The 23,967-nt window shown below is 35.3% G+C and overlaps 1 protein-coding gene across 1 annotated transcript in view; it reads left to right on the top strand.

Moving 5' to 3' along the window:
• The window catches only part of MTA3 (metastasis associated 1 family member 3), a 105,447-nt gene that overhangs the window by 12,287 nt on the left and 69,193 nt on the right, over positions 1-23,967 (top strand). Inside the window, exons 4-6 of the mRNA XM_065753588.1 lie at positions 5,242-5,368; positions 16,243-16,306; positions 17,531-17,648. Coding sequence (XP_065609660.1) covers positions 5,242-5,368; positions 16,243-16,306; positions 17,531-17,648 — 309 coding nt within the window. The remainder of the gene's footprint in view (positions 1-5,241; positions 5,369-16,242; positions 16,307-17,530; positions 17,649-23,967) is intronic.

The following is a 23,967-nucleotide window of genomic DNA, read 5'->3' on the forward strand; positions in this document are numbered from 1 at the left end:
CAAAGGTAGAATGAAAACTTTTTCACTTGCCTTCCTACCACAGCCCTAGATGTATTTATACTTCTAAAAATTTACTAATTGGCCTCTGATTCAGCTAATGAGATTGATCCAGTAAATGGACATTGAAAATATTAATCATAATGCACATAGCTTTGTCCATGGCACAATTTTGAACGTGCTGTTTTCGAAGGAACTGCTAAAGGGAACACACTGTGCAGGACTGTTGCCTGCGCGTGCTGCAACAGGTTGCTGAAGTTTACAAAGGTGTATACATGAGAAAACACTTTTTGATTTTGGTAACAGTGTATTTTCCTCTCTTGAAGCAGTTACTATTTGAATAAAGGAGACTGAAACCAGGATGGGTTGGGGGTGATTGAGTTACAAAATCTACCTTTAGGTTTTTGATACACTATTGCCGGCTCTATTTCATCGCTGCCTGCATGAGACCATTTTCACACGACTTTGAAACCTTTGCTTTTTGAGGTGTTGTCATAAACTGTTTTGTAGCACTGAATAGCACTGTTTAAACCATAGCATTCTTAGTCCTGAATTTATTCATGTGGCATTTAATTTATTATTATATATACTTCTTCACATAGCATGTTGTGATTCATAGTACTTTTAAAGGTAATCATTCTTTGCCTTCCACTGGAAAGGTCCTTACTCTCAGAAATCTCCATCCATCAAGTTTTGGAAGGGGTGGTTTTCTGCAAATGAGAATTGCCATGGTTTTCATTTTGCTACAGACCTAAGATAAACACGAAGTAGCTACAAGTTGTATGTGACTGTAGTCCTGGGAATTGCTACTGTAGTTACTATATAACATACCACTTGAAAATATTGAAAAATCCTTGTGCTTGATTTAAGAAATATTTTTCTACTGAGGAGTAGGTGTGGCATCCTAGTTCTTAATGGTTGTGGAGTGCAATTATTTCTGACCTCCTTTTAAAAAAAGTGATGATATCGTTGTGTGGGAGGATCATTTGGTTAATTGTGTAAGAAAGATGGAAAACCCCTTACAGGCAACAAGTGTATCTGTGCTATCTAGCAGGGATTAGAAGTACAACTGCTCCTCGTAAGCACAACGTTTTGTTTTTTTTTTCTACCTGATAAATTGCTCAGATGCACGCATGAGGTAGTAGTATACTATCTAAATGACTCACAGTCCATACACATTGTGCTTGATTTTTCTAATCCTACCTGACAGTAGCAGGGAATACCAAGTAGATGTCACATACAGTCTAAGGACTGTACTGATAGGTATGGTGTAAGTAGAGCTGATTAATTCAGCTATGGTAAACACTTTCTCACTCAAACTGGCAGTGTAACCATGCATTGTCTAGCTCCCAAAGTTGACTAAACTGCTTCACTGCAGCACTAGGGGGCTAAATAGCACATCCAAGTTAGTGCAGCACAGCATGTGGCACGAAAGCTCATGCAGATTGAGTAAATTGGCCAACTGCTCCCTTAAGAGAACACTTATTCACAGTAGGAATAGAATTGTTCATATAGTTAGGCTTCATGTTTGCCTTTTGTATTCATTTGACAGGACACAGATCTACTCTATTCTTTTGAATCTGTATTTATAATTTCTTTCTGCTGTAGTGTCCATCTGCCAAATGCATTCTTGATTTTTTCATTGCAGCCGGCTAAGCTTGAGATTTACACACTGCCATCTTTCCTTTGATGTGTGTGGTAAACTTGCTGCTGTTCAGCATTCTCAGCCTTTTATCTGTAGGTTTTAAAATACGTTGGTGATACCTATCATGTATATGGATTTTACTCTGAGTCTATGCTCGGAGAAAATGTTGTATAGGAAATCATAAAAGTTTAGAAGCTGTTCTAAAAGTCAAGCTGAACAGCAGTCTTTGAACTGAATTTACCTTGATCTAATACAATTTTTGAAGTATTTAAAACTTGGTGAAGCTGTTGTAACACTATAAATTGCTCAAAGCTTGTGTAAGTTGGATGCAGCTAAGCTGAGATCACAGAATGGTTTGTGTTGGAAGGGTTCTTAAAGCCCATCTGTTTCCAACCCCTAGCAGGGCTGCCACCCACCAGATCAGGCTGCCCAGGGGCCCCATCCTTGAACCTCTCCAGGGATGGGGAACCCATAGCTTTTCTGGACAATCTGTTTCAACGCCCTGCAATCCTTGTGTAAAGTAGGAAGTTAAGGAACCTCAGTCTTTGGTTCTGCTGCTGATTTAATTCAGCATCATTCCTTGCTACCATTGAAATGAGTGGTCTTGTGTTTTTTGTTTTCCTCTCACATTTTCCCAATAGCAGCCTCTCATTCCCACTGTTTTCTTTTGTGCCAGCACTGCTAGCATTTTAGGTAAGCACATTAGGTCAAGGACTTGGAATTGATCTGCTGTGTGAATGAAAATCTAATGGCATGGTCTGAATCAGAGGGTAAGTGTTTAAGGGCTCATGCTGTGTGTGGAGTATCAACGGGATGTATACCGGGACCTTTTGCAGTGACCTGGAGCTGCAGTGCAGAACACTGTCCTCATGTTTGCAGATGACACCACTTTGAGGGAGGGGTGAGACCAGATGATGCCCTTGAGGGAGAGGCTGGTAGACCTAGAATACAGGAAGAACAGACTTGCAGGAACCCAAAGATGTTTGGCAAGGGCATATGCCAAGTCCTGCTCATGGGAAGGAAGAACCCCTGATAGGAATTAAGGATGGAGATGTAAGAGCTGGAGGGAGCAGCTCTGCAGGAGAGACCCTGGAGGTATGAGTCAGTAGATGGAGCAAAGTGGCTATCCTGTATGATAACTCAGCACTCCAGTGTTTTCTCACTCTGCTGTCCGTTCTGCAGCGTTCGGAGTGTCTGGTTGCTATTTGTCCTGCTTTCTGAGCGTCTCAGATTTTCATGAACAAGACAAAAAATGAAACCGCACATCATATTTTTTTCATGTTTGGGCTTGGAATGTTTTAAGAGCTGCATCTAAGATTCTGTTTCAGCTTCAGGCTTGGATCAACATAGCCTTATGTAGCATGGGTACAATAAACACGCAATTTTATTTCTTAATGTAAAGTTTCTCTCTAAGGGAGATATTATGGTACTTGAGCATAGGTGTCTAAAGCTATTTTAAACTCTCTTCAATATCATTCCTGGCTCTGTGCTGCCACTTCAAATTGGCATACATTTCCTGTGTTTTGTACCATCCCTACAGTGAGATGTTTTGGGTATGTCAATCTAAAATGGCCTTAGGCGCCTCTGTTTGGATGTCTAAATTGCTTTCTAATGGAGTGTTCATTGTCATTAGTTTTCAAATGGTTATAATGCTGATTACTTTGTACTTTTGGTATCTTTTAGGAAGGAGAAAAAGTAAATAGCCAAATGAGAACTTTGGACCCCTAAAATACTACAAAAAATACATATACTGAAATAAACAAAGAACCACCACCAACAACAAAAAAAAAAACCCAACAACCCTGCAAACCCCTAAAACCAAACACTGCCACATCTGGATATTTTAAGAAATATTAGTGCTTGAGCTTTAAAACACAATTGTAGCTAACAAGTAGTCATTTATTTTAGAAAACAGTCAGAGTTATTTTTTGCTTGAAACATAAACCTTTTCATGTTAGTTCCTTTTTTTTCCTTCATTTACTTGCTGGATTTAATAGTGCTTTGCATTTGCACAGGATTTTTAAGCTTTATTTATTGTCAATATAACATTTTGGGATAAATCTGAACTCAGCTGTGGTCTAAGGTGAGACTGTCAGGCTTTGTTTTTGCTTAAGCTGTCCCTACAATGCATGCCAAAACAGGGATGGTGACTGGAGCCCTACAACCAGATAGACTTAATGGTAAATAGAACTCAGTTTAAAGAATTGGTTATAAGAGATCATGTTGTTTTACCACTGTTGTAGGAAGAAGTGAAATAATCTACAGGAAGGCATGATTTGAAGGAACAAACAAAAAATTGCCTTACAGTAGTATTACATTCGGATAGTACTGGGTTGCCATGAAGATACAGTCAGGCTTTGTTTTGAGGTAGTGTGTAGGTTGTTTGAGAAAGTGTTACTTTTGAAGAGCAGATGAGGTGATTAGTTTTAAGGTTGCTTTGTGAACTACTAGCTAAGGCTGAGGTTTCATTATTTAATTTCCTAAGACGTGCTATCTTAATACATTCAGTTTTGCAGCTGATGGATAATGCAGCAGGTAGAAAATTGCTAAATCTTGGAGAAGTTATTCAAGTGGGTTTTGTTTTGTTTTGTGGGGTTTTATTTATTTATTTATTTATTTATTAAGATGTATTTCTGAGATTGTCCTTTCTGTGAAATTAAAGTAGGAGTTTTCCGTGTCCCTGTAAGAAGGCATATTTCAGCCTTGAATATCCCAACATAGCCATTTTGGAGAGTATGCTTGTCCATATGATATATTAGCAACTGCTGTGAACATTGCATTTTAACTCTATGTGGGATGCTTTCTAGTATATGCTTTTATTTCTTCCTCTGTGTTGGCATATTATAGATAGTTTAAATCTTAAAAAGGAGTTGGTTTTTTTTTCTCCCCTGGATTTTATCTGAATATGATAAATAATGTGTAATATTAGACAACTTCAGATTAGAGTAACAACAAAAGATAGATCTTGACTGCAGAAATCCCTCAAAAATATAGCTTAAGACTTGCTGGGTTTTAAACATAATTTTCTTCTGGATGAAATAGCATGCTGTATTGCTTAAAAGAGAAGTATTTTCAAATCTTGTGTAAGCATGCAAATGAATTATATTTGCTGTTAGTCTCTATTAAGGTTAACATAATGGAAGGCAGTTTTTCCTGAATATGATTTGCCGGTCTGTTCCATTCAGTAATTTTTTGTTTCATACAGTGCTTTTTTCCAGGATCCTTGTAAAAGTTCTGGTAATATGAATATCAGTAACAGAATGTACTGGTAAGCAAGGACAAGCATACCTAGAGGGAAAAATGGCAGAAGATGAACAAAGAATGAGTAATTTTGTCAGGATTTTTCTAACAGCTGTGTGAAAGACATCAGTGCCTAGTACAGTAGGAGAGGAGTGTAATTTGTAAAGGGTTTAAGTAGAAGGTATAGAATTCAAAATACTTAATATTCTGTCAACTTACATAAACTAGTCTTGTTGAATTAATCTTTTCTTTGAAATACTAAGAGAAGTTGCTGAGGGGTGGGGGAAATGTCAAGTGAAATAGGTGTAAGTGTATTATGTAACGGAGTTAATTTCGACCTACGCTCTGCTTCTCTGCAGAAGAAGTTGAAGAAGAGTCTGAAACTACAATTGAGGTTGACTTGACTGATAAACAGAAACATCAGCTGAAACACAGAGAGCTCTTCCTTTCTCGTCAGTATGAGTCTCTTCCAGCAACTCACATCAGGTAAGAATTAAATATTGCTGCTCTGTGTTCTGTTGAGCTGGATTGCCTGCCAGTAGCCCAACTATTTGAACACTAAAGCCTTTATCTTACAAAAGGGAGTGATTGTGTACAGCTGAGTTGTGCTGGGTATAGCCATGAATTGTTTTGGTACCGCCCTTGGTATTGCCTTCTGTTACTTCTCATTTGAGCCTTGTAAGGGACAAGAGTCACAGATAGAACTCTGGCTTGCAAATTGAAGTATCGAGTGATCATGTTGTACAAAGTCAGAGACTGTGCCTCCTTTGGAGGGATTTTCTTGAATCTTCTGCTGTCCAGAGGAAAAGTGACCATTTTGTTTGCCCAAGAAAACCACAGATGGCAACAGTGACTCAGTGGTCAGATCTGCAATGTAGTGCTGCACACATTTAAAAATAAAATTACTTCAACTTACTTTAGTAAATGTGGAGAAATAACGATTGAGTTTGGCTAAATGTTGCAGAAGCATTTAATGTATTGTTTTAGATTATCATGATGCTAATGTAGGAAGAGGCTTGATAAAGCTCAGAAAGTTGTTTTGTTTTAAATTTCTTTCATAAATATTGTAAATGCTCAAGACTTTTTTTATTTAGGAGTTGAACAATTTTTGTTGGGAGGGGAGAGGAAGGGGGAAACATACTTCCTCTTTTTCAAATGTATTTTAATAAAGAAAATTTTTTTAGTCTTTCTTGATATTTTATATATTATATATATTATATATAATATATATATTTCATCATATCTTATATATAATTAAATAATTATACAACATATATTAATTGGGTATATTAAATTATATTTTTTATTTTCTTTATAAAGAAAGACTTTGCTGCCAAAATAAAAACTGGAAGTTGTGAATTTTTTATTAATTTCCCGTACTTGATTCATCCACTTGTTCTCTGACTGGTAGAAAGTCATTTGGATATCTGATCTCTGCTTTTCCAACTATAGCATAGAGATAATCCTGCAGTTTCTTTCACGTACTTAGACATTTAGATATTGAAATAAGGTATTCTCTATCTAGAGAGAAGATTAGAAGATTACATAGAAGCAATATTTTAAATGTTTTCTTACCTCACAACTCAGAGAGGAAGAAGAGGTTCCTCAGTATGCATTTCACAATACATGTAGCACTGTACAGTGGGCAAATGCAGTTTAATGACTTGAGTAACTTTTCAGAACATGTGAATGCTGTAGTTCAGCACTGCCAATTGTTAGCAAGAACTTCACCAGATGTACAGCTCTCCTACAAAGTTCTCCTTCTGAACATTCACACGCTCTGTGCTTCTTGATTGTTTACGTAACTTTTTATTTGTGATCTTTTCCTGTAAAGAGAGGATAGAAATGTTGTGAAGACAGTAATTCTCCACCTTTCTTCCAATAGTATTTCAGGAAAAGGTTTTAGAACTGTGAAATGATATGCCTTTGAAGGAACATCTAAAAGGGTCATCTAGTCCAAACTCCTACTCAAAGCAGGACCAACTTATATCAGGTTGTTTTTGGCCTTGTCTGATTGAGTTTTGAATGTATCCGAGGATGGAAATTCCAAAGTCTCTCTGGGTGTCTGTTTCAGTGTTTTGTCATCTAATTGGGACTACCATTTTTGAAACTTCCTGTCCATTGTTTATTATTCTGTCATTGTGCTGTGGTTCTGATTAAAAGCCCATGTAGGACATGCTGCAGCCTTTGCTGAAGTCACAGCATAGGGCACTGGTTGCTGTCACTGGTCTACCGAACTAATCTCCATGTGGAAAGCTAGCAGACTCACTCACTAAAAGTCTCTGTAGTTCTGTTCTGTGGATTTTGGTTAGTTGTCACAATCTGTGATTTTTTCAAGAGAAAAATAAAAGGACACAATAGAATAGAATGGAGGAAAAGAGATGTCTTACTCCTGAGAGCATTTAAGTTTACTCACATAGGAAGGAAGAGGTGAATGGTAAAAGTGATAGTAATGATAAAGGAGACTGAAACAGCTGCAGATGCTCTTGATAACTACAGATCTTGAGCTTTGAATGGCAGAGAAAATGACAGTTGTTTCTCTTCCATTCTTCCCTCTGAAAAAACCCACCTGTGACTTATTTTATTCTAATCCATAATTAAAAGCATGACATCATCTCTTATTTACTTGGTGCTACCACTTTATAGTTAATGTGCTTTAAAGTTATAGCAGATTAAATTTACTTTGTTGTACAAATAATTCTGAAGTTTTTGATCTGTAAAGTTGTTCTGAATAATTCTGATACAATTTATTTGCTTTTAAAATCTTGTAATGCTGTTTCAGTCCATATTCCCATGCTTTGTTTCGCAACACTTTACATGTAACTTTAAGTTATAATTCATTTTGGTATGAACATAATGATTTATGTTAGTCCTTTTTGTGTTTTATGTTAGGTGATATTCACTCTGTCATTTTAGTAACTTTAGGAAGTGGTTTACATTTTGACCCTAGAAAACAGAAAATATGCAGAGGCGGATATAAGATCATAAAATATCTTGAAGTAAGAAGGGACCCAGAAGGATTCCAGCTCCTGGCTTCGCACAGGGCAGAATATATGTGGCATTGTTTTGTAGCCCCAGTGTTGATACAGTGGAACGTGTTGAAGATAATTCCATTGACTTCTGAAGTGATGGTATGTAGTGAAGGACAGTGTCAGGATGTTCTCATTTGTGTTTCTAGGGCAAAGCTTGCTACCTTTGTTCCTACTTGTCTAGTTACAAGTGAAACTATTCCTTCCCCTCCTTCCTCAAATGTATAAGATTAGTAGCACTCCTCCAGTGATGAAGGAGTGATGAATTACCTCCTTCCTTCCTGATTTTTATTACAAATGCAGTTTTGCCGTGCCCTGAAATCTCCAAATTTTACAAGTGTTAACACTGCTGTGGACTCACTGAGCCCCCTCCTTCACTGAGTACGTTGACACATCATGTGGTGAATGCACGCATAATTCATGGTACAGATAGTTCATTTAAACAGTGTCAGGTCCCAGAAATGAACTGAGTTGGCCTGAAGTGCTGTGTATTTTAGCTCTGATTTGCAGAGATTTAACGTTACTACATATAATGCTTTGGAAAGTCATGATAAGGTACAGGGGAAAAAAATTGTTTAAAAGTTACGGTGAAATTGTTTGATGTTATAAAATGCATCATGCAACTCAGCACGTGGTGAAAAGGATCTGCCAACTATTTATATAACAATTTACCAAAAAAAAAACCCCACAACCAAACCCTACTTGGAAAGATGCACTGGTTATCTTAGTCTTTGTACTTTCATTTTTCATTAAGGTTTCAAGAGTTATTAGACAATTGTTAAAAAAGACTGCATTAATTTCTTAAATTTGTGCTTGCTATTTAATTTATGCTTCATATAACTTGTGTGAAAACTTATTTAGTGATCAAGGTTCACCTCACCGTTTTGTTATCTTTGCTTGCTACGGGCTAATCTAACTTGCCATCTAACAAGTCTATGTTTGAAGCTTGAGGTTGGTTTTTGGATTTTCTTTTCAATACTCACCTTAGCTTTGATTCATAGTGAATCATACAACTTTCCTTATACTGAGCTTTTCTCCGTTATGCTCTTGTCAGATCTCACCCTAGTACTACTGCTTCAGACTACGCGGGTCCAGAGAAGTGCTTGTTTTTCTGAATGCCCAATTCCTGTTTTATATCATTTTGTAGTAGAATTGTGACTTTTTAAGGTATGGCATGCTAGGAATCAGTGGTATTATCTTAGGATGTTGTCATTCTCAGCTAACAAGAAGTTTTCAGCATACAGGGTATGAATACATAAGCTACAAAATTTAGATCATTTATAAGCTTTCAATCTTTTTTTATTTACTTATGTAAATTGGACAACTAGGTAAAATGAGTGAGTCTACTTTGAATAGGCATGTACTTGGTCATTTGGGTTGCTGAGGAGTTCTTTCTTTCTGCTTTGAGTTTATTTAGAGTAAGGTGGCTTTTGAAGCATGTCTGATGTCTGTTGGTTTTGTCGTTTTCTATTTTTTTTCTTTCGACAGTAGAACTAGAAATTCTTAAACCAGTTAGATGCTGGTCTAGATTGTATTTTTGTTGTGTTCTCAGTTGTAGTCAATTGTGAATACTAATGACAGAGTATAAGAAAAAAGTGTGTTTATTGGTAGAAGGTTGAAAGTTAAATACCTGAAAATTATAGGTTTTCCCCACAGTGACATAATTGCGAAGTCGAAATATTTCCTGTAGTGCAAAGCTTATAAGTTCAGGGGCAATGAATATTGCTTCTGGGCTAGGTGACCCTGTAATGTCATGCTGAAAAATTGTTCTTAGCCAGCCTCCCATGGCTTTCTTAGATACGTGTGTATTGCTGCTTCTCTGTTAAGAGGTAATTTATTTTCCTTTTTAGCCTGAATTAATTCCGAGAGAGGAAAAAGAGCAATGATTTGAGTTTCCTATTGTAGTCTATATAAAGTATATGTACCACTGTGCCTACTGAGATAAGAAAACACAGTTTTGCTATTCCTAGTTCAAGAAAATGTTTCCATATTATGATCTGGGTTGTGTTCTTGGCATTATTCTTTCTGTTCCGTATATGTTCTCTTGCTGAAATACCTTCTCAGCAACAGAACTCAAAATGCTATCAATGATTTAAGTTAGAAGGTATTATTGTAAATCCGGTCTTGTTATAATTTCAGAGAATTGTAGAATGAGTTAGGTTGGAAGGGACTTTAAAGATCATCTAGTTCCGACACCACTGCTGTGGGCAGGGTTGCTAGCCACCCACATGTATGCTTTCATAGATATAGATATTTTTATCTTAACATCTTCTACAACTGTTACAGTAAGTTTTTATCAGAGAGTTGCTGAATGCTTTCTCTCTTCTGCAAATTATGTAATGGTTTGTTTATACAAACTATATAAATGGTACTGAATGAGAAGTCTTCATTTTCATTATTTAAAAATGAGAATTTTTCATATTGGGAAGGTTTTTTCTTCTTATGAAGTTGTCATTAAGTAACTGTAGTATAAGCAATATGAAAGCTGGAATTCAAGAATAGTTAAGCATAAGAAAAAAATAATTTGAACATTATGTGTAAATTACTTTGTGGAATTTTGTCAATTTTTTGTCAAATTACAGTGTCAATTGTGCATAATCATTCCGAGACAGACTTAATCTTTAAATGACATCAATTTGGAGTGCTCAAAATCAGTTCAGTTTGAATTCACATTGAAACACTGAATTTTCAGATTATCAGTCACATTCAGCATAAAAACTCAGGACCATACAAATGATTGATTAATTTGGTCACGTGCCAGGCATTTACTGTTTCATTTCAACATACGTAACTCAGCTTGCTGTACATTCTGTTTTTAGTAGCACTTTACCAATTGTGTGTTGAACAGGTAAATCAAGATTTTTGGCAGCAGGTTTTTAGTATACATGTGGTCTTGTACTGTTTGGGCAGTTGGTATCATTTTGTGGGAAGCACGATTCCCATTAGTGTTCCTTTATCAAGTGAGACTTTTTCTCCCCCCCTTCCCCCATCATCTTTGAGAGAGCTCAGTAAATGAATAAATTCTGCCCAATGCGGTGCAGGTATTTCATCTGTCTTCTTGATATTGATTGAATATTTAAAAAAAAATCTCTAGCTGGGGAGTCTGTTACAGATTTTATTCACTGTAACAATTTTTTATGCTACTTGTAAATATCTATGCAATGTGGATAACGTGAACTTTGCTATGTACTTGTGTTTATAAGAATTGTTCTGTGCCCCTTGAGCTGCATTTAAAAGTAAAATATATAAACATACTTGGCTTCCTATAAGCAGGGAATCAATCTTATGTAATTAGAGGAAGGTCTTAAAACTCTACTGTTCCTAGTATGTGATTTGGTGATTGTCATTGCAATTCATCCTTCTTATAAGGGATCACAACTGGGCTCAAAGTAGTTGTTTGGAAATCTCAAAACACCTTCCTATTTCAGATAGTTCAGGAAACACCTTGTTCGTTTAGGGTGGCTGTCTCATCCTTTACTCTCTGTACTCTTTTTCCTTTACTCTCTGTACTCTTTTTCCTTTCTGAGTCTTTGGAGAAGGGTTGCTCTTGTAGTCTAGTTTTTCTTAAAACCTTACAGTCCCTCTTCATTTTTAACTCTATCTTCTGTTTAATCTCTAGTTGTCACTGAAGCAACAGCATATGTTAAAATCAAATCAGATTTTCCTCATTAGCATAAAATTTCCTAATGTTCTTTGCTGTTTGTTCTTGCTATCTAGCTAGTCGCTAAGTTTCATATTTCAAATTTCTACTGAGACCAGCATTTTTTGATTAAGATCAACAAGAGACAGTTTACCTGCATGTGTAATTACCCAGAGCTATCATGTCAAATTGAGGAAGGCGATGAGTAATTGTTAGTAGCAGAATTTCAAAGTCTATGGGGTCACCGCTGCATATATTATCTTTTTTCTTCAAATAGCATCTTCATGACTGATGCACAGCAAGTTCCATTGACTTGGTGGGAATCCAGAGCTATGAGTTCTGGAAGTTAATACTCTGTGCTAGTATTACCCAGGATGCAACTACATTACAACAGGAAATTTGTGGGATGTAATGCTATACCCATCAGGCTGCCTTTTCCACTTCTGTGGCTTGTGATGCTTAACAGATGCTTAAATACTGCATTTCTTTTTTAATTTATTTCTGTAATTTTTGCTAATATATTTCCTGTCCAATTAAATAATTATTAAAACAAGCTTACATCTCATGGGCTGTCTTACTGATCTGGGGAAAACAGGTGAAGAAATAGCCTGCAAGAGTGACAGAGCAGTGATTGTAGAGGTTTCCATTGGTTTAAAAGGATGGACTGGGCCAAAATAAGAACATTGAATGATAAAAATTTTTGTTGACTTTGATTATTTCTGGTGATTTTAAGATCTGTGTTTTCATCAGTTTTGTGTTTTGTTTTTTTTTTTAATTTTGTTAAAGAATTTTGTAAAATACAACTACAATATTGATTACTTTAAGAAGTCTTGAGATTGTATGGGCAGTGCAAATGATCAGAATAATAGCTCCCTGAAAAAGAGGAAGGAAGTGTCTTTTTATTCACTCTCTTTGGTCTGCTGCATACCATGATGGCTAGTATGTCTTTTTATTTATAACCTTCGCTACTTTCTCTGTGTTTATTTGCTCTTTTGGTTATAACTTGTTAGTATTTTGATTTTAGGACTACATAGTGCTTTGTTTGGACTAATGAAGAATTTATTTTCTGCAAAATCATTGAGGTGTTTGGTTTTTTTTTCAAAAAAAAAAAAAATTATTATAGAGTATTAATGTGAAATATGCTCAGATTTCTGAGATTCAGATTTCAGTCTGTGTTTTACCAGAATGGCTTCAGTGAAATAACTGAAGTAGATTGCAGGCATGAAAAAAGAATGATATTGTTAGGCATCCCTTAGCTGATGTGTGTATATGGCCAGGAATTGTCAGACATTCGTGGAATTAGCTGAAAGATACAGCAAAAAGTTTACAATTGGACAAAAACTTCTTAGGTGTAGCAGTGAATGAAAGTGTAATGTGTGTTTAAAAAAAAAAACAAAAAAAACTTTCACATTGTTAATGGCTTAAAGATAAAGCTGAGTTACAGCTGTGCTTTCTAGGACAGGTGAAGTAATTGAATCCTGAGTGGTTTATATAGTAGAAATTGGTAATACCGTGAGCATATACCCAGGTAAGCTTTGTTATTTTATTTTACTGAAAGATCTTTAAGTAACTTTTTTTTGTTTTCTGATTTAATACTCTGACAAATTACGTTGGTATTGTTGTCAGCTAAATGGAGCAACTTTTTACCTTTGATCCACTTAGGTACATTTAAGTACCCCTGGGAGTAGAAGCGATTCTGAAGGAGCAATTTTATTGTATCAAAATGGATTTATAAGTGAAGACATAAACACTAACTTATCTTTTGTTGGCTGTTACTTGCACGTTGTTGAGGTATCGAAAAGATCCATTCAACATTCATACCAGCTTAACTTTGCCTTTTTAGGATTAAATTACAAAGTCAAAACCAGGAATTTAATAGCAACATCGTTTATTCTTTCTGATGCTATTTACCAGTAATTTTTTTATTGAAAACTGTTAAGTCAGGGATCTTGCTTTGTAGGGGAGTATAGCTTAAATTGGAATCACAATTGAATAATAATCAGAAGGTTTCATAACTAGTAAATATTGTCGCCTGTGTAGATCATAGAATGACTTGGGTTGCAGTGATGAACTTTTAAGTTCATCTAGTTCCAGCTTCCCTTCAGAGTTGCCAACCAGTAAATCAGACTCTAGTCTGGCTTGCCTGAGGCCCCATTTGACCTGACCTTGGATGCCTCATCCTTGGGGGTGATTGTAGCTTCTCTGAGCATCCATAACTTCTCTGGGCAATCTGTTCTAGCACCTCACCACCCTCTGAGTGAATATTTCCTCATAACCTCTAATTTAAATCTCCCTTCTTTTAGCTTAAAACCGTACCCCCTTATCCTTACCACTATCAAAGCATGTGAAAAAGTCTTTCTCCCTCCTGATAATAAGCTGCTTTAAATACTATAAGGCTGCAGAGAGATATCCTGAGAGTTTTCTCTTTTGCAGGCTGAACAAGCCCAGAACCCTCTGCCTTTCTTCACAGGAGAATCAGTCCAGACCTTAAGTCATTTTTGGGGCCCTCTGCTGGATCTGCTCCAACAGCTCTGTCTTTGTGTTGGGGGCCCTAGGTCTGGTTTCAATACTCCATCCTTTCTTATGAATGGTAGTGATGTTTCCCATTATTCAGTTACTGAGGACTTTTTGTAACAGCCATGATGTTTCAAATATGATGAAGAGTGGCTTGGCAGCCACATCAGCCAATTCCTTTAGGATCCTGGGGTGCACATTGTCAGATCCTATACACTTGTACACATTCAGTCTAGTGAGGTGATCTTGGACTTGCTCTTCTCTTACAGCAACGATGGATTTTGCTCCTTGTACCCTCAACCAGAGGTTGAAGTTGGAATAATGTATTGTATTGAGATTACTTACTTTTTGTTACACACTTCAGGCAGGAGGCCTGTCTCTCTAAGTTTTGTTGCAGTGTGGTTTAAGACACTTTAAGTTTCACATAGGGCATTTTGATTATTAGTATTGGCAGAAGAAGTGAAGAGTACGTTGTTGGTTAAAGAATATTTAGGGATGTGTCACCTTAAGTTTGTGGTGAGTTTTTTCTTAAGTACACATGACTAGCAGATGTTTGACAAGATGCAGAGCTAAATGCATTGGTTCAACCAAATTTATAGTAGGCTGAGAGGATCTTCTGGTTAGGGCATGGGGGGGAGGGGAGAGAGAGGACAGATATAGAAATGATAGGATTTTATGCCTTTTGATTCTATAAATTTATAGTAAAAATTTCATGTTTGTAGATCATGGAAGTTGGTAACTATAATACAGATGCTTTGTTCCATACAGTTAGATTGCTTTACCTATTTCCAAGTGCTTTTTATTTTGTCCATTTTAGCAGTCAGTCTAGTATTCTCTTTTCTTGGGACTGTAATCCATGCATCTGAAAAATTGTAGATACACAAAATATTTGGAACGATTCCAGCAATTAGGTGGTCATAATGCTGTACTAAGAAATCTAATATTTCTAATCTAATATTTCAAATAGAAATTCACTCAGCTGGGAGATGTGCTGTGGAAATTAATCTTCTCTCTTAATGAAATAAAATGAAGCTTTACTTACAGCAGAAAAATAAAAGGTCAGTTGATACTCTGCCCTTTCAGCCACAGTGATAGTGAAGGAAAGACTTTGCCATAATTTGAGTTAAGTAAGGGTAGACTAGAGTGGAAAGGGGAGTACTAGAGGTGTACAGAAAAGAAGTAAACTGGAAGGGTGAAGTACTTACCCTTTAACACTCTAAAAAAAAAACAACCAAACAAAAAAACCCAACCCCCACCCCCCCGCAAAAAAAGAAAATCAGTTAAGGTTGATGGGTTGATGAACTGTCTTCATAGTCTAGCATATAGTTAATCTTTAGACATTAATGTTGTGGAATTATCAAGGTCAAAAGCTTCAACAAACTCTTCAAAGATATAATTGATTATAGACATGTTTTCTTCATTCTGCACTACAGGAATCTTCTCACTTGCTGTTGCATGTTGTGCTCAGGTTTTTCAATCTCATCTTTCCAACCTTTCCCTTTGGAGTTGTGATTCTCTTGACAAATACTGAGATTGAGAGAAATTCAGTAGTTTGTATATTGCAGATGTAGTGGATGTTTTAACTCTATTTCTGTTGATATCCAACAGTAATGAAAGAGACATTAGCTTTGTTTTTGGTGGTTTTTTTATTCATAGATTTTTTTTCTTCTTAATGACAGTTAACAGTTGGCATGTAATATTTACAGTTGAGTTTAACAGAAAACGTTCTCTGAAATAAAGGAGAGATTTTTGCCATGATATCTTTGAATGTTATCTTTAAATCCCAGAGGTCTCTGAAATAAATTATGTCTTTTCTAATGTGTGTGTGCTAATCTGTTACAGATAGGAGAATAGATTTGTGGAGGAGGTCCTGCTGTATGTATAAGATAACTAGAAGCTCATGGTATATACTGCCTAAATTGTTAGAAGTTGAGTTAGAGTTAGGTGCCTGAAAGGCAAGGAGTAATATGCTGTTACAAAGAAATAATTGCATTTAAAAAAAAAAGCCTATTCCAGCAAGGTGATTCAGCACACTTAATGTTTTTCATCTGTATCTATTTGTGTTTCTTTAAAATAAAATTAAGTTAAAAATAAATTTATAGGGTTTTTTTGTTTGTTTTTTTTGACAACAAATAATTCAGCTCTACAAAAGTAACATTCTTCCTTATGTTTTTCAGGGGAAAATGCAGTGTTGCACTTCTGAATGAGACAGAATCAGTGTTGTCGTATCTGGAGAAAGAGGTAGTGTTTGTGATTTCTCCTTTTATAAATATTGGGAATGGTTTTATGTTTGTTCTTTTCTGTTCGTTTATTTGCTTTATGTCTGTGTTTTCCGTATATGGGCAAATGGTAGATTAAAAATGCCTTATTGAATATTTTAGAAAATTGTTACGTTGGGACCACTGATCTTGAAAGAGCTTTGGAACAAAAGCTGGAATTACACACTTGAACTTTCTTTGAAAATAACTCAAAGTAATTCATATGGTATCTCACAAACTAAGAATGTGGACTTTTTTATGTAGTGGGTGGATACTTACAGGGAAATTCACAATGCAAGATTTTTCTGTTGTTATGTAGTTATTTTTCTCTTGAAATGTTCTAGACAGATCTTCCATAGTCAAAATATTTTATTGTTGAGTTAATGGAATGAAAGAGGGATGCTCTTCCAGAGGGTAGCGTAGCATAGGGGTTTAATTTTTATTACTCTGAACTGTTTAATACAAAATGTCTCTTTTCCTTTCCTGCAGAAGAAAATTAAGATGTTTAGCTGTAATAGAAAGAAAAAAAAATTATCCATGAATTTGAAAGATAAGCCTTTAAGCTAGTTTTGTAATGCAAAATAACTTTAAAAATAAATGTCTTTTCCTTTGGAATGTCTTAATATACTATAAAGTAGATGGTGGGTTTTTTTTGGTTGGAATTGGCTTTTCTTTATTTTCATATTTCTACATCAAAACCACTGATAATCTGTAGCATGCTTCTGAGGACAACACTTAGCTTTTACTGCAGATGAATGTACAAGATATGTCAGTATTGTTTTTGTGTAAGCCCTTTTCGTGCACTGCTAGTTTTGTGTTGTTCAAGATTAATTTATGAAAAGTCAGTATAGTAAAATATTTAGGAAAAGAAACATTAGATTTGGCAGTTGGTTGACAGGTTTTTTTAATCTGTTGGTATGTTTTATGAGTATTGATTCTTTCAACATTGCTCTCTTTAGAAATAACTTCCGGCAATGAGAAAGGCTTTGATTAACCATGTAAAAGTATTCATGTGAAACATCGGCATTCTTTAAAATGATTAATCTTTCAAAATCTTTATACGTCTACCAACCCTGTAGTTCACAAAAGCTTGTGGGGAGGGGGGGGGGTGGAATTACTTTAATTATTTTCACATAGAAGGTGAGGTAGATCTACAAAGCTAATACTGAAGTTCATTACGCTATTGCACATGTATCTTCTTTTTTAGGATACTTTTTTTTATTCATTGGTGTATGATCCATCGCTGAAAACGCTTTTAGCAGACAAAGGAGAAATCAGAGTGGGGCCTAGATATCAAGCAGATGTGCCTGACATGCTTGCAGAAGGTAAATATTTGCTCTTTGTACAGTTTATACTGTGTGATAAGGATATTTTTAAATTTATGTTTGCATTCTGAATTAAACTGGTTGATATTAAAGCAGAGAAAACAAAGCAGTAGGTCTCAGAAAATTGTTTTTCAATATCTGTGAATGTTATCAAGTATTATGAAGATACAAGGAATGCTGCTTGAATAGCTGTTGAAAATACTTTAATGATTTACACATTCTATGTTTGTTTGTTTGTTTTTTAATGTAATTGTACTGTCCATTTAGATCGTTCTTGCAGGCCGTATGGAAAGAAAACATTGAGTTTCAGCCCATTCTGTAGAATAACAACGTGGTCACAGAATTAGTGAAAAGAATATTCTTTCTCTTCATCTGACTCTGCTTATATAGCACGTGCCATTTTGATCATATACTTGACAATATTATCTTACATCAAATAATTCTGTTCTTTAGCAGTACTCAAACAAAGGCTTTGACCCTTAGCATATTATATAAAAAAGAAAAAAGGTTCTTTTTTTAAGTTTAGAACAACAAATACATGTGCCTTAGTCTTTTCCTACATAGGAATTTTGTTTCCTTAAAACAGAATTTTAAGTACAATATTTATTAAGAGTTTGGACGTTGATGCATGAGCAGTTGTCTGTGTTTTCAATTATAGCATGTTTCTTTAGTGAATTTTAAATTTTTTTCAGTGAAATGTGTGTTCTATGATGATCACTGAGAAATATCTAGGCATACCTATTATTTTTAAGGACATTGGTATAAATTCTTTGACTAAAAAAATGATTTTGCAACAGTACTTTAAGTCAAAAGAATTCTGAATGTCCCATGTGCATAGACTTGTAAATTTAAATGGAATGTTCTCTATTAGGGATGGGTTTTTTTGCATGCTGTACTTGTCTCTTGTACTAAGCAGGAATTATTCCTACAAAAATTATTTAATAAACTATATAAAACAGGAATTAATTTTTGGCAAACAGGAAGTTAAATACAGTTTAGTAGCTCATGTTTAATATTATTTATTTTATAACATAAGAAAAATAAATTGTAGGAGGGACTACTCTAGGTTTCTTTATAAAGAGCACAGACTTAAGAATGAGGCGATGGCTAGAATATGATACATTGCTATTCTTGCTATCAGATATGCCTTTCACAAAAAAAAATGAACATTTACGTAGATGTTTCTATGCTCAAGAAGAATATTTATCAGTGGATTAAGAAACTGACAATCTTAATATGCTTAATGAAGAAACCAGAAAGCATCAATGTGATTTAACTGGTTGACTGAATTCTGAAGGCTTTCAGGATGAGTTAAATTAACTAATTTGCTGTGGGTTCATAATCATTACTATTATTTGGTTAAAAAACAGTCTTTTATGAAGAGTTCTGAATATGTTCAAATTGCTGTTGACTTTGACAGATATTTTTTTAGCTCTGTTTTGTATACAGAGGTCTGTTTTACTCTGCTTTGTGATATGTTTAGACTTGTTTTGTTTTGCTTTTTTTAAAATGAACCTGAACATGTACTAAGATATTAACTACTCAGTCATTGCTATTAGTAGCGTGCTTAATATCGCATGACTTTTCTATTAAGCCTTGAAACAGCACCTGAAGCATTTAGCAAATCTCAGCCTAGAAATATAAATAACACCCAAAGATTAGCAAGTTCAAACACTAATATGAAAATAACAGCATTAATACTTTAAAAATCTTCCATACACATTGATTATGCAATTGGTATATACACTAAAAAGCTTTTCATGTGCCAAGTGTGTGAGTGATTCAGGTAATAGAGCAAGCAACAACCTATAAAAATTTGGATTTTTCTCTTGGAAAACACGAGGTGTTTCTTGAGATTCAACCCAAAATCATCAGCCAGAAGTAGTTTGTAGAGGGAAGTAGCCTCTGAACTTTCTGTGCTTGTCTTAGTGAGAGTAGGTCAGAAGCAGGGAGATCTTCGGTCACTGGTTCAAACAGATGATGACAACTTCCTATTTTAATGAAGTAAGCAATTTTATCAGAAGATATGTGAGATAAAGAATGCCACAGTCAGATTCAGGAGTTCCTGCTTGTGGAATCTGCAATAGAATGCCAAACATAAAAGGTACAGTTCTGCTAACTCAGTAGGATAGCTTTTATGATCAAAGCAGAGAAAATAATGCAGAGATGTGATTCATTTCAACTGAAGATGGTAACCTGAGTAGATTAGAGGACATTTAAGAGTAGATGTGATGAATCTTGGCAGAGGCAATAAATAAACCAAAATGAAGTTTCTTCTTAGGTGTTTTCAGTTATACTTTCTTCTCAAATGAAGTTTCTCTTGGTTGTGCTTTAGACTTAACATCGGAAGTTTTTGTGATATCTTCTTCAGAAGGGGCTGTTTCTTGATCATTAGCAAGTTGAAATATGGTGATCTCTTATATGATTTGTAGATATTTTTTTCTTCTTATTAAACTAAGAGAAGTAATGTTTCTGTAAGTGTCAACTGCATGGTCATCTAAAGCAGTAAAATACTGTTTCACAATATTCATTATGTCAAACTTTTAAAGGGTTATAATACCATTTACATTTTTCTTGCCAGTCTCTTTCTTGGCAGCTGTGTGATTTATGTGCTGGACAATTAAATGCATGTTTATAGACTCTTAATCAGTTTAACTATAAACTGAACAAACAAAACGCATGTAAACAGAGAAATTACATTTCATAAAAAATGCAACAGTTTGAGGGCTTCCCCCCCCCTAAAAGCAAGACTATTGTTCTCAATTTTGTTTTATACTTGGATAAGTCAGAGTTTTTTTAGCATTCATAACGAGAGAGCTATAATTTCCAGCTTAAGGAGATGCACATCTGTTGCCATTCTTTTCATATGTTTTTTTTATGAGCATCTTGTTTTTCAACAACTTGAAGGGAGTGGTCAGATTGCTATCTTTGGCATACTGGTTTCAGCCCATGATGAATGATCTGTACCATGTCATTGATATGGAAGACTGTACATGATTGCTGGTGGAAAGATGTCTTTATTAAGGCTATAGAGACTTCTCTGAGGCTGTTCAAATATCAAATGAGTTCGGTGTTGTAGTTGGCCTTATAAAGATACACTTATGTATAGTATGCCCTGTATGTGCTTATTATCCAAAGTAATGCCTTGCAGTGAGCACTCACAAATTGCCTTTCGAGTCACAACGTCTTAGGGTTTAATTGACTTTGCAGTATTTTTCTACCTCAGTAAATTTGTATAAATGGGCTTATTGCATGTTCAGGTTTTGTGTCCTTTACCATTTTAAGGTAACCATTTTTAAAAGTATGATTTTTCTTTCAAGTTTATTCTGTAGGAGATAAAAAACAAATGTCAGATGCAGATGAAATGTTTTACACTTGAATTATTCAAAATATATTTCATCCTAAAGAAAAAGTAAAAGTTCTTATCTGAATTACATGTTTGCATAAATTTAAACCAAATAAATAGGACTATTTTATGCTTAGCATACTGTAACCAAATATTGCACATACTCATAACATAGTTTATCTGAAAAGAAATAAAATTGTAGGACTACAGATTTTATTATGATTCAGTGGTGTGGTATTTTCTTTCTCTTGAAAGAACACAGTGTTTGTGTGCTATGGTATCACTCTTCCCAAAACAAGTATTTAAAATATTGTTAATGCTTCTATATAGAATGGTAATGTTTTTGCTTGTACATAGTGTCATTTTTCACCATGTTTTCCTGAAACTCCATGACCTCATTTATTCTTACTACAGGAATTGAGGAAAAATTGTTGTAGTTACTAGTGTTAGACCACTACACTAAGTTGAGCAAAGCATCAACTGAAATGGGAGCAAGTGAGCACGAATCTTGGTGCAAGTCACGCTGTTGAGGCTTATTCATAGATATCAAAGGAGTTCAAGGAGACAGCTCCAAAATAAAGGTGAATTTCAGGTATCTGTAGAATAACTGCCTTTGCCTTTGAACCAGAAGTGGCCTTCTGATTTTATGCAGTATTTGAATGTGTCATGGCATTTAGAACTGCCATAAAAAGTTAAAATGAAAGGACTTTTTTTTAAAATGTGGCTTTAATGTAAAGACTATAAAGTGAATGGTCTGTTTTGAGGATGTTACACCTCTATTTTCCCAGACCTATGGAAGTTCCTTTTTGAATACTGATCTGCAGGGCTTTGCAAAAGTGGCAACATTATTAGTTTCTTCCATCCCTGAACAGACATTCCAGCCATTCTTGATGCAGCATTATGGAGAAGTTAGACATTACTGCTTGGGAACAGCTGAATTTGTTTTGAGTCCAGTAGTATTTCTTTCTGTTTAATTCATCAAAATCTAGATTTCTAGAAATAAACTTCTTCTGAGTGCTTTGTGAGGTCTCGTCTTTTGTTCACCAGCATCTAATTTAAAGCACTGCACGAAAAAGCACTGTGAGAGCACTAAAGCCTATGGAGTTGGAAGTTTAATTTGGAAAGGATTTCTCAATGACGAATGACTGAAAATTTTTATAGACTAGAGCTTCAGAGGATAGGAGGCAATTGGAGTATATGTGGTTTATTGACTTAAATGCCCAGCACCTGTTTTAAATTGCCTGCTGTAGACCAATAATCTGCTTCTATCACCTGATAACTGTCCTTCGAGGTCTCTGTGCATGTAATCTTTATGTAGATTGTTTTTCACTGCTAGTATTTTTATGTGTGTTATGTTAATGTATTAAGTTTTAGAAAACCTTTTATATAAATTACAGAACATATCTGAAAGACTTAATTGCAATCTTGGATGTACTACTATCAGACAAGTTAATGAGGTCAGGGGAAAAATTGTTTTCTAATTGAAGAATAAGCAGGTAGTTTTTCTTTTGCTTTTATACTATCAAAATAACCTAAACTTTCCCATGTTACTTTAATCAGAGAAGTTAGCTGCATGTATACTGAGTTTAAGTTTTGAATCTTTTTCTGGTTGATTTTTGATTGCCAATACTAGCGAGAATCAGAAATCATTTAGAACGTTGAATGAGAGTAATAATTGTCTGCAGAGCTTTTATGAGAAAGATTATGATTTCCATTGGTTAACTTGATCAAGTCATCTAGCTGTTTCCAATGAACTCGGTATATGTAAAATTGAATTCATGAAGTGTCAGTAAATATAGTTTGTATAACAGTATGAAAGGTGTCATCCTGCTATCCTTAATGTAAAGCTCCTTTTCCCAGTGTCAGTTACGTGAGAATTTTGTAGCCTACTTCTTCACCCCTCCATCCTTCTGTCGGTTGTTCACAAAAAAATTTGTGATGTCTTGTGATAATAGAGCTCTGTCTATTCATTATATATATACAGGAGAAATGTGCTGGTTGCTTAAGAGGGGAACTAAGGAAGTTCTATTGGAGAAGGAAGTTTAGATTTTACTTTATACAAGGAATTTTGATATCTGAACTTTGTTCATTGGTAAACACCACAAAAAAAAAAAATCAACGTGATACACTTTTTCTCTTCTGTGAGTTAGAGAAATTGTTTGCCAACAGGCTAAGTGTCAGATTCAGAATGGCTGAAGGTGGCTCCTGAATTGAAAACTCATTTTCAGTGATTATTTGTTTTTGAAGCTTTACATTGCGTGTGAAACTGTATTCAAAACGATGTAGGATTACCTGCGGCTAATATACTTCCCAGCAGTACTGACAGGAATCTGCTAAAAGCTGTATCTCTTAAATCTGGTCCTGTATTTCAGTAATGGAAATTTTATTGTGTTTCATACTGTGCTGAACTAAAGGAGAGTAAGATATGTTAGCTATCTTCCATATCCTTGCAGTATAGCTAAGAAGTATTGTACCCATTTCACTGATATAAAGCTGAATAATAAAGGGTAGGAATTCACTGAGATCCATTCTTTTCTGGGATGCATTACGAAGAGCATGGCTAAGCAGGTTGAGGAAGGTGCTATGCTCTCTGCTGGTGAGGCCACATTTGGAGTACCATGTCCAGTTCCGAGCTCCTCAGTTCAAGAAAGACAAGTATCTTCTAGAGAGAGTCCAGTGGAGGGCCACAAAGATGATTAAGGGTCTGGAGTATCTCCCATACAGGGAAAAGCTGAGTAACTTGGGTCTGCTCAGTTTGGAGAGGAAAAGGCTGATGGGATCTCATCACTGTTTATAAATAGGTAAACTGTGAGTGCTGAATTGATGGGGCTGATTCTTTTTGGTGGTGAGCAGCAGTAGAACAAGGGGCAGCAGGCAAAAAGTGCAACACAGGAAGTTCCATATGACCATGAGGAGAAACTTCTTTGAGGGTTACAGAGCACTGAAACAGGCTGCTGAGGGAGATTATGGATT

Source organism: Cyrtonyx montezumae, unplaced genomic scaffold (genome assembly GCF_038088225.1).
Source record: "Cyrtonyx montezumae isolate F1298 unplaced genomic scaffold, pur_monq_1.0 scaffold_0, whole genome shotgun sequence".
Taxonomy (NCBI): domain Eukaryota; kingdom Metazoa; phylum Chordata; class Aves; order Galliformes; family Odontophoridae; genus Cyrtonyx; species Cyrtonyx montezumae.